The 11,719-nt window shown below is 42.6% G+C and overlaps 1 protein-coding gene across 1 annotated transcript; it reads left to right on the top strand.

The window, feature by feature from the left end:
- Positions 1-216: 216 nt before the first annotated feature.
- On the top strand, positions 217-7,488 carry LOC149067750 (uncharacterized). Its single transcript, XM_089252254.1, has 2 exons — positions 217-293; positions 6,172-7,488. Exon 2 carries the CDS (start codon positions 6,193-6,195, stop codon positions 6,619-6,621), a length of 429 nt encoding a protein of 142 aa, XP_089108380.1. The 5' UTR covers positions 217-293; positions 6,172-6,192; the 3' UTR covers positions 6,622-7,488.
- The last annotated feature ends 4,231 nt before the right edge of the window (positions 7,489-11,719 follow it).

The following is an 11,719-nucleotide window of genomic DNA, read 5'->3' as shown; positions in this document are numbered from 1 at the left end:
CCCTGCGATTGTCTGTATTTTTCGAGAGCAACTTTCACCATGTGGTTGGTTATTCAATGGGGGGGGGTTTCGGTTTCTAATTTTAGGGTTCGCCCTAATGGAACTCTCTCTCTCTGACCCAGATACCACATTCTTGCCGGTTTTCGCGGTTAATGGGTAATGTAGAGTATGTATGTATGTATGTATGAATGTGTACAACATGAAGGTTGATTGAACTCTATAAAGGTTTCGAGAGTGAGTCTTGTTCAAGTTGTTGCTACTTTGATGCAGTTGAAACCGAAAGCCATCTTGAGGTAAGTCGCCTTTGTCTCCACCTGGAGACTTTCTCTGTTTTGTTTATTACTATGTCTTGGAGCATGTTATCCGTGTTGAGACATGGAGATGGTCTTAAGGGGGAGGGGGATTGATTCATGTTGAGTCGAATGGATTGGATAACCTTATAATTGGAGAAATATTTTGCATCGCTTTCAATTGTCGTCTTCTTGGTGTTCGATCACCGCACCCTCGTTTTCTGAAAGCTTTCTCTTCCGGTTCATGTTGCATGTTGACACATGAAGATTGTGATAAGAGTTTTATTCGTGTTCTATCTTTAAACATCAAGTTAAGCTTCAACATCGTTTTGCAATGTCATCTGATTGGCGTTTTTGTCACCGCAACATCACTTCTAAAGCTTTCAGTTCATGTTACATGTTAACACATCAACATCGTCGATAGAATTTTGGTCTTGTTGCATGTTGGAACATGAAGTTTTAGGATGAATGTTAGGCTGTTTGAGAGAGAGGTAGAATGGAATTGATAATCTTGTACTAATTAAAAAGAAATGCAGTAAAACCCACTCTTAACGGTCACCCCCTATTTTACGGCCAAATAATAATTTCCCTCGTGTATAATAAACGAATGTTTTTTAAACCCTTGAATGATGGTCACCTCTCTGTTACGGACGAATTTTTTTGTCCCGCGGTTGTCCTCAAAAGAGAGGTTATACTGTGTATTACATCGTTTTCCCGTGTCGTCTGCTTAGTTTTTTTTTTCATCACTGCGCCCTCACTTTTGAAGCTTTCCCTTTCATTTCATGTTGCGTACTGTCGCATGAAGATTGTCGGAGCGGTTGGATTCATGTTGCATCTGGAAACATGAAGTTAAGATTTAAAACAGTGTTAAGAATTTTGAGGCAGGAGGCGAAGGGAATGGATAGCCTTGTAATTCAAAGAAATATTTTACATCGTATTACGGTGCCGTCTGCTTGATGTTCGATCACCACGCTCTCGCTTCTGAAAGCTTTCGTTTCATGTTGCATGTTGCCACATAAAGATTGTGCGAAAGGTTGGATTAGCGTTGCGTGTTGCAACCTGAAGTCAAGATTCACGCATATTAAGATTGGTGAGACATGAGTTGAATGGAATTGATTACTTAATTATTTAGTATGTATTTTTGACGTTTCCTTCCAATGTCGTCCACTTGGTCAGTACAGTGCACCATTGCTTCTGAAAGCTTTCTCTTTTAGTTCATACTAGCTACAATACCCTGCGCTTCCCGGGTTTTCTTCGAGATTTTTTGGATCACGTGACATCTCCCTCTTTCTTTGAGGAACACAAACCGTGTCTAAGTTAACCAATATGGCGATTTCCTGCGCTACTCATCAAATAAACAAATATAGATTTAAAGAAACATAGAAATGAATATTTTGTTCCTTTTTTCAAGGGGCGCTAGGTATTTCGATCCCCGCCCCCCCCCCCGAACTTTAAGTTATCTATTTCTGCATGTTTCAGCTTTCAAAAATTCTTAATTGAAGCTGTGGAATTTCTTCGATGTACTTTACGGGCCCAGAATTAATTTTAAAACAACCTAAACTATATGAATTTATGCAGTTGAATATCAAAAGACAATACGGAGACATTAGTTTTCATGCTTGAGAAGATGTAAATAAAAAGTTGCAATCAATGTTATTGCATGAATGTCCAACTCAAAAGTAGGTCCGGCTATTTACTTCATATTTAATCTTCTGGGCTTCGTATATCCCTAAGCGAATTCAATGTTTCAAAAATCGAGAATTCAATACAATTTTTGAAATTATTGATATGACAGAGAATCCCACCAAATTTCCACATTTCTACAGGCAATTTTAACATACATTTCTACGGGGATCACCCTTTCACTGACAATCAAAGTGATGATGATTATGGCGTCTATTCAAAAAGCCTCATTACTGGGAGTATTGAAAATGTGGCAAACCATTATAAAGGCATAAAACACGTCTGAAACGCATTGCTAGGGAACCACGGTAACCGAAGTAAACGTTAGCAAAGTGATTGTTGAGGCCCAAAAACCATTGTTGCCGGACAGTTTTTTGCCCATTTGGGGCATTTGCCCTGCTCTGACGAAATTTTAAAGTAGCCTATCGTTCAAGTCGGGTCTCATTTGGTATACATGCAAAAGTTGTCGACGATCGATCTAAAATTGTAGATTTGTATAGAGAACATACACACACACAGAAAATCAATCTTATATGTATAGATAAGACGTACCTGGATAATCAGGATAAGCCGCTGTGGTGGTCGAGTGGTTATAGTGACGGACTCGCGATGCGAGGATCCGGGTTCGAACCCCACAGTGGTGGTCGGCTGAAGTTGGTTTTCTGTGGTTCCCAACTTCAAGGCGCAAATGCGAGCCGATCTCCCCGTTAAAAAGTCTCGCCACAGACAGCAACAGTCCTACAACGATAAATCATTCAATCATAACACTTCAGTCATAGTTAGAAAAACTGGTGGCAGATGGCAGCACTACACATAACAAGCATTATACAGAAACAAACTTTACGTCAGGTTGCACTATACGTACACGCACATTCCCGCATGTACCGATTCGTTGGGGGTTCCGCGGGGTGGGGTACATGTGTGGTGTAGCAGTAGTAGGTAGGGCCTCCAAAACATGGCTCGGGGATCCATGATGTTCCTAAGTCAGCCACCTCGTTGGGCAATTTGCCTGTTGTGGCGTTGTATTTGTAAGTACATTCGAGATGAGTTTTTTCCCTATAGTACAGTATTTAATTTATTGTTTTTTATTGTCATCATGAAATGCTGCAAAATTGTTACTAGAGAGGGGTCATTCATGTATTACGTCAGCATGGATGGGGGAGTGGTTTCCGATTTACTGACTTCTGATGACGGGGGGGGGGGGGATGCTTGCGTCATCAACCACCCTTTACCAAAATATGAAATGATGGTATCTTATTGAGTACGCCAAAAAACGAGAAAACCTTTCGCTAGTTTGTGGGCACCTGAACTAGCATTCTCCCTAATGATAAGTCCCCTACGGTGGCACTTTAGTGATCTCTAAATGTTTCGCGGATCCTTCAAGTGCTCTGGAAATGTGTCCGGGCCGCTTAAATGCTCTGGAACTGTGCCACGTATCACTTAAGTACACAATGTTCCGCGGGTAACTTGGGTGATGTAGAACCACATTGGGGGCTGCTTAAGTGCTTTAAAACTGTGCCACGTGTCACTCAAGGATCTCTAAATGTGCCACGGATTGCTTAAGTGCTCTGGAACTGTATCGCGGGTCACTTAAGTGATCTGTGAATGTGCCACGGGCCTACTTCAGTGATCCGAAAATGCGCCACGGATCACTTAAATGCTCAGGAATTGTGCACGAGCCCCCCCCCCCCCATGCCCCTCCCTCCCCGTCCGCGTAAGTCTCTGATCTCACCAATATGTGTTGGGAAATTTTGCTGATAAGGGGGCATCAAAGTTTTGCTGACGGGTGGGGAAGGGGGTCAAAAATGGCTAAAAATTTGCTGACGTAATAATTGAACGGCGTGGTACGGGTTTATGAATTATGACTATAGAAAGGAGAAAATGCATAGAGGGTGGAGGAAGAGATAGGGTCCGCACGTAGTAAAACAGGGAGAGGATCGAGAAAACGACAGGGAGGTTCTGAAATGTAAGGGTGTGGTGATGATGGTGATCCTCCCGCATATAAAAAAAGGGGAAAGAAAAAAAGAAGGAAGAAACGGACCAATCAGCAGATAGAGTTGAAAACAAACAGGTTTGTTCAAATCACGCGCCTAGTTGATCGGCCTCTTCCTCTCTTTTGTCTCGCTTCTCCAGTGTGTGCGATGCAGAACAAAACAATACAATACTGTTTTGTCGTTACTCTCTATTATGCACTCCCGTACCTCTTGGTCACTGTACTATGCGCCCGGTCTTAGGTCAGCACCTCCTAGAGATAAAAGGCCTCCGCGCGGGTTGCCAAGTTCATCTGTAACGTCATTAAGACAACCAGCAAGTTTTCCACATTTTGAACCGCAGCATCCCGTTTCGTTTCTTCTTATTTTGGCGTAGAATCTTCCGGGTTGGCTCACAAACACCGCATGGGGATTGGATGCGGGGCGTAGATTTCGCCAACGCACGATCGTTTATTTTCTGTACAACGATGATACTGGCACGTGCAGCGGAATGTTTTTCTCTGTTTATTCTGAGAGAGGATGGACTACTTGCGTGAACTCACGAGCGGAGGCCTTCTATCTCTAGGAGGTGCTGATTAGACTCTCTGTGTATCATTGACATGGCCGCGAATTCGTCGTTTGTGCCTGTTGGGCGGACTGCCATGTGTACAGCGTATCGGAAGGTAATGTGAACCCAAGTTACTGCGATACGCTGGAATTACATAAATTACCAATCCCCACGTCTAGCAATTCACGGTTACGGGTGAAACTGGTTCACATTCACGCCTCATAGTTGCGAAACCACAGTGAACAATGCTACGTTCGTAATAGTGCGTTCGTCATACGACGGTATAGCCGCAATTCGAGGTTCGAAAAACTTTACATTAAATTATGGTGCAGTAAAATGAAGAGCAGTGGTTTTCTCAACCGGTGCTCGCGGAACCTTTGGGCCCTCATTTGCACTTCCCGGAGGTTCCGCTACCGCTCGAGGGAAATAAAATTCATCAGTAAATTTGATAAATAGATTAAAAAAAAGAGTCTTACGGGGCCGCGTCACAGAAATTATATACTATGACTACTCAACCGTACATGCACCTTGTCCACATTCCTCCGCGGAATTTCTAACGAATCGGTACATGTTTGAATGAACGTGTTGTGAGCCTAACGTGTGAGGTTTGTTATCGCGTGATGTGCTGCCATCTGCCATAATTTTTTCCAACTATCAGTGAAGTGGACGCACAATTCATTACTGTAGTGAGACTTTTTACAGGTGAGATCGGCTCGCAATCGCGCCTCGAAGTAGGGAACCACCACTGTGGTGACACGGTGGGGGTTCCTCGCGATGCGAGTCCGTCACTATGACCACACGACCACCACAGCATAAATGAAATCACGCTAATATTTGACGACATTCCTCCAATTTCGAATCAGAAACATAATGGAGCCTTTTTGTACTCCCGGTCAATTCGTAGTTTTCTGCATGCGATAACATTTCCCCCTGAACGGTTATTTTTCTGCAAAAGGGAGTGCCGCAGGCGTAGATCCAGAGAGGGGATGACGGGGGCGTTCGCTTCTCCCAAGAGCCGGATGATACAGGGAAAAATGGTATTTCTTATGAAATACGGGATGATCCAACGAACCTACACAATGTATCAATCCCCCCCCCTCCCCACACACACATTGCCCTGAATCAGCTCCCAGTGTGGCATCATGTATAGCAGTGTTTTCCAACCTGTGGTCCGTTGTACTTTGCAAGAAGTTTGTGGAATCATTTTTATTTACTAATATTGCATGAATGACACATTTAGGGCTGTGAAATTGCAATTAATTGCTTCATGTTTTTGTGATGTGCAAACTATTAAAAAAACAACAAATTTGGGATTTTTTTGTCGTTGGGGGGGGGGTTCCAAAATGACACTCACTGCAGGGGGGTCCGCAATGCATTGATCATCATGACAGGGTTCCGCGGCATCAAAAAGGTTGAGGAAACACTGATGTTGAGGATCTCTGAAATGTCTCGACCATGGTTATTGGGTGCTCCCAATCGACCAAAAGGAGAGATGAAGTGGGGCTCTGAAGCGTACACAATAGCTTGTCGTTTGCAAAATAATTTTACATATGATTGCGTTTTTTAAATTAGGCTCTTCGCTCCACTATGCGTGCAGCCAAATCCGCCTAATATAAATATTTTATTGTATTTGAATATTTTTATATTCTCTTTCATACAGGAAACAACTTCCACAGCAAAGATGACAGCACGAAGGATCCACGCTGCGTCGATCTTGCTCCTCCTCCTCCTGATGGCATCGGTCGCCATCGACGTCGTCCGGTCGAAAAGTCTCCAACGTCAAAAGAGGGAACCCATGGACTCCGCCAAACTCGCCGGTCTCGCAGCTTCCTCACGCCAATTCGGCGCCGGTCTCAGTGCGCTGGGCACCCTGATCCAACCGCTGCTGTTCCTGATGGGGCTCTCGTCGTTCGTGTCCATGCTGCCGCAGATGTTCCAGACGGTCATGTCGGGAGTCGGATCGAATCTCATCGCCGCATTCACCGGAAACGCCGGCGGTTCGAGTGGGGGCGGCTCTTCTAGGTCCGGGAGGGATCTCGATCTGGAGGCTTTCGAATCGATGCTGGAACAGGCCCTGCAGAAGTTCGACAGCGGCCTGTCTGCACGGTGACAGAATCCGCCAGCTCATGATTGGTAGCAATCTCTTCGAAATGCCCGAGTTAATGAACAAGACTTGAACAGTATTTCTGTTTTCCCATGAAGCCATTGGAAACACGTATTCGCGAAACGTCCACGACAGACTTTTGAAACCCACACATTGACGTCTTTGACGTCTATGGTCACAGTCATCTTCGACGAGACCACATAAAGGACTACTATAGGACCACACGGACACAAGCCTGCAGGAACACAAAGACCTCTTCACAAAGCCTTCACACCGATGTCTATGATGGACTCCTGCAGTACCCCGAAAGACTTCAAAAGGGCTACATGGACTTCTTCCTGCAGGATCACAAAGCCTTCATACTGACCTCTATGATGGACTTACACACGACCATATGGACTTCTACAGGACCATAAAAACCTCTACGGAACCACGTGAACTTTTGCAGGATCACAAAGGCCTCTACAGAACCACATGGACTTCTACGTTACAGACTTTTGCAGGACCGCAGGAATATCATTGTGGATCACATGACCTTTACATCAATCATAACATTCATCCAAGCGTATCTATTCCATGCGGCATCGTGACTCATCCGATCACAGCGGTGATTTCGGTGGCAGTTCTCGCACAACATACAACGTAAAACCGAATCAAAGAAGTCACTGGAATCATCCATCCCCCATGTTTCACCAGTTGTCGTGGTGTTAAACCACCATAACTGGTAGGGAATAGTATAGGACTCTCAGACGAACTGGACAATGTCCCTTATTACACTTTTACTGTGACTGCGAGTCAGTATCAGCACATGTTCCTTACGGAATGAGACTATATTGTGCACCTTGTTGCGAATAAATTCCATCGTTTTGAAAACGTCTTTTCCACGAAATACGACCGAAATACCGTCAATTCACCAATTTTTAGCTGCCTAAATCTCAGCGCCATCTCTTGGCCGGTATTAGTGCTAACATACACGTTTCGAGCGCGCCGTCTATCATTTAGGAATTTCAAGATGACGATTTTTTCGAGAAAAATAAGGGAAATTTTAATACCCCAAATACGGAACTGGCCAATTGTCACTATAAATGATGCCAAGGGTAAAAAAAAAATTGCCAATTATTGCTCAATTAGTCAGCAGTGACGGGAAAATGAATCGCTGCCGCTGCCACAAATGGCAGTGGATGTGAATATCATTTCTACATTCTGGGAAAAAAGAAAAAAAAAAAGCAAATATATGTATTACTGTAAATGTTATAAATACAGTTATTACACATGATAACAGGCTATTATGCATATTTGCCGAGCAGTTTGGTGAGTTTTATAAATTCTCTTAAATTTATCACTTTCACCGGTGAAAGTAAGTACCGCCCTATACCAAAGCGTCGTTGGAAAATTTAAATGAATTAATAATTTTTACCGGCGATTATGCATAGCACCCAATCGCCGCGTCGTCTGTAAACATGATAAATCGCACTATATCCATATACTGGGTGTGATGATAAATACGTGTATCGTTACAGTATATCGGGGTACGATCGTAAAATTTGTCATCGTAAAATTTGTCATTATATCGGAGTACGATGTAAAATTTGTCATTATATCGGGGTACGATGTAAAATTTGTCATTATATCTGGATCCGACTATATTCATCCCGCATACTAGACTCATTTGGAATTTTTTAATATTTTTCAAATTCACCAATTACACTACGGTATTATGCATAATCACAGATAAAGTCGACGAATTTCTCGTATTTATGAAATTTACCAACGACGCTTGGTTATTGTGCATATTCGCCGATTGAGGTGATAGATTTATCAAACTTACCAAGACGGTTGGTAAGTATGCATAATGGCCGATTATTATGTACAGGGTGGGCAAAAAACTTTAAAAATGAGTAAAAACCGGAAAAATAACCGAGATAAAGAATGGTTTGCAGGGTTAGCATCGCTAGGTCACGGGAATTTTTTTAAGACAGGGGAAAAAAAACTAAAAAAAAACAGCCAATATGTGGCGCTGGTGCGAGCGCCTGTGGTGAAAATATGCAAATGAGACGGTTATAAGAACGTGCGCTCCTAATCCACAACCAGTTCACCGTTGTAAACCGTGTATGTGGACCTGCTGCACTATGCCGTTGCTGGATTTGTGACTCGCCTGCAATGTGTTATCCCCTGTAGTGATAGTCACGTGGAACACATACCGCTGTAATAAACGATTTGGAGGCATTCTGTTCGTTATTTGCGTATCTTTTCTTTGACTTGTTTAAGTCAGCGCCACCTGTCGGCTGTTTTTTTCCTGTCTTAAAAAAATTCAGTTTTTTTATGCAAACCGTTTTGTTGTAAACCGTTGTTTGCAAAACCAAATTGTTTGCAAACCGTTTTTTTATTTCGGTTATTTTTCCGGTTTTTATTCATTTTCAAAGTTTCTACAAACTTTTTGCCCACCCTGTACAGTAACCGATATTCACCTCAACATATACATACATTAATGCTTACAATAAATGTTAACATTATTCATAATGATTATGTCGTCATAATCATGGTAATGCAATTTATAAGTTGGGAAAATAATGTGAATTCTGTAAAGGAAAGGCCTCGTTTTCAAATAGGCCTAGTTGGAAATACACGGGGCATTAGTTTAATGAGAAACGATGGCCGAAATTTCAGGAATATTCTGGTAACAAATACGTGCCGCATGATCACCCGGGGAATCAGTACGAAAAAAAAGATAATGCAGTTTTAGAAACGCCGCCATCTATTGGTCGAACGGAGGACTAAACCAATTATTGTACAGATAAGAACGTTCAACTGTCCGGAACGCGATAAAAGTAATCTTTCATCGTTATTTAATGAGAAATTGCCATTTCGTTCAAGTAAACAACTCTTCGAGAACCAGTTTTGTTTTTCTTCAAACTTCTGCAAGCCGTTACCGCGCTCCTACAAGCTATTAAGCTAAGAATAGGTTTGTTGCGCAGCGTGAACCGAATTAGACTATTTCGCGCCGACAGAAACGAGTTACATAATCACGCTACGCGTTTGTGTTTTCCTAGCGAGGGGAATCAGATCAGGGCGGCTATATAAAGTATATGGCCTTGGCATCAGCTACTCTGTCGTCTGCATGCTCCGGTTTGAAGGGAAGGGAAATAAAACACACAAGAGTGAAGAGAATATCGGCAAAACGCGCGGCGCACGACGCATTTGACTCCTGCAGAAGCAGTCAGCCAATAACGCCCGACGTAAAACGCTATCGTGAGCCGTATTGCGCTCTGTAGGAAAACAGTCATGCTGCTTTTCTTACTAGTGAGTGGCCGGCGTGTCGCGCTGGGCGAATCACGTTGCGCGCGACGCAGGAAACCTGCTCCTAGGAAAACCCGGCTTCACCGCGAAGTAACGGATTGTAGCAGACGACAGTTTCTTTTTCTTCCGGATCATCTATTCGTGACTATCGTCCTCGTTGTGCGTTGTATAATCGTCTGCTTTCATAACGATACCGCCACTAAATAGAAAGAAAGTATTGCCACGGACTTCTTTCTAAACTAAGCACATGCCAAAACAACAACAACAACAAACGTAGTAGTAACACAGCTGTGTGTTGCACTGATACGTACTGTATATATAGAACAAACACGTGTAGAGGGATTGAAGACTAATAGAAAAATAACAGAAGAATAGAGGTCGACGCTTTCCTATTCCGTACGCACGATGTTTGTTTTTTTGTTGTCGTGACTGAGTTTTCGCGACGTATCGTTATACATCGCGCGTGGCCGATTAGGCCGCACGGAAGCTGAATGCGGCCTTTTTTTGACCAAAGCGAGATGTAATTCCGAAATGCAATTTTCTTGTTGACTAGGGGCATTGTCGCAGGTAAGTAGGTAAGGTATTGTTTTCGGAGAGTCACATCGAGTCCAATAGTATGTAGTCGTCCATTTTGTCTTCGGCTCTAATAAGCTCATTATACTTAGGAAACGTATGGTTCGGGGTCACTACCAGACGGCATCTGAACTTCTACTCTTATGCAATCAGATTTCACCTCAGTTTATTTTTTTTTTTTGGTATCTTAACGAGTACGTTGACATGTCTTACTGTATACAGTTGAATCCAGTTATAACGAACTGCAAGAGACCGCTTACCATAATTAAACGAAATTTCGTTATGAAGGAATTTCCGGTACAGTCGAATCCCGTTTTAACGAATACCGTTATAGCGAAAATCTCGTTTTAAAACGAATATTCTTCTAATCCCGCGAGTGAGTTTACATAGGAACAATGTTAGGTAACCCGGAATTGCTTTATTTTAACGAAGTGATTCCTCCGGTCTCATTGGCGTTCGTTATAACTAGGCTGACCATATTTCTTCGAGAGAAATACGGGACATCGGGATTCCAAATACGGGGAAATACGGGACATCGCCAATTATCGCCAAAAACGACGCCAAAACCAAACAAAGTTGCCAAATATTGTTGAGATTACGGAAAATCACAATGGCGGGAAATGATGCATTACCACAAGTAGCAGTGGATTAAAATGTATTCCACGAAAAAAAAAACGTTCACCATGGCAAATGTGGGAGATTAATATTCTCATATATAGTAGTAATTATCATAAAATAATTTCTGAGTTGAAAAATAATGTCAATCTTTGACTTCAATAGAGAATAAAAATTCAAGGCGGCTTCGTGTAAAATACGGGAAAAACCGGGACACTTTTGCCAAAAAGTCGGGACGGCCAAAAAAACAGAAAATACCGGGACTGTCCCGGGAAATACGGGACGTATGGTCACCCTAGTTATAACGGGATTCGACTATATTTGCATTATTCCTATGCAAACCTATCTGGGACATTAGAAAAGTGTTCGTTAAAGCGAGGTTTTTCGCTATAACGGTATTCGTTAAAACGGGATTATAAAGAAAAGATTGTGTTCTAAAAATAAATGCGGGGGTGGGAGGGTTTCTTATATATGGATGGTATTATACTGCTTCGGATAATGCCTCTCAAAAGCACTCGAGATGGCAGAGAACGAAGCGATTTCACGCGGACAACATAGAACAGTATAGTACACGTATTCACAAGCTGATTACACTATATTCACTGACAACGATTCTCTC

This window comes from Pholcus phalangioides, unplaced genomic scaffold, assembly GCF_987345545.1.
Source record: "Pholcus phalangioides strain wild (caught in Gottingen) unplaced genomic scaffold, Ppha-v1.0 ptg000028l_1, whole genome shotgun sequence".
Lineage (NCBI taxonomy): Eukaryota > Metazoa > Arthropoda > Arachnida > Araneae > Pholcidae > Pholcus > Pholcus phalangioides.
Note: the sequence above shows the minus strand (reverse complement) of the source record. Positions and strands in the feature narration are given on the sequence as shown.

Excerpts from the sequence above, each read along its gene's own strand:
- LOC149067750 (XM_089252254.1), top strand. The coding sequence starts at position 6,193 with ATGACAGCACGAAGGATCCACGCTGCGTCGATCTTGCTCCTCCTCCTC.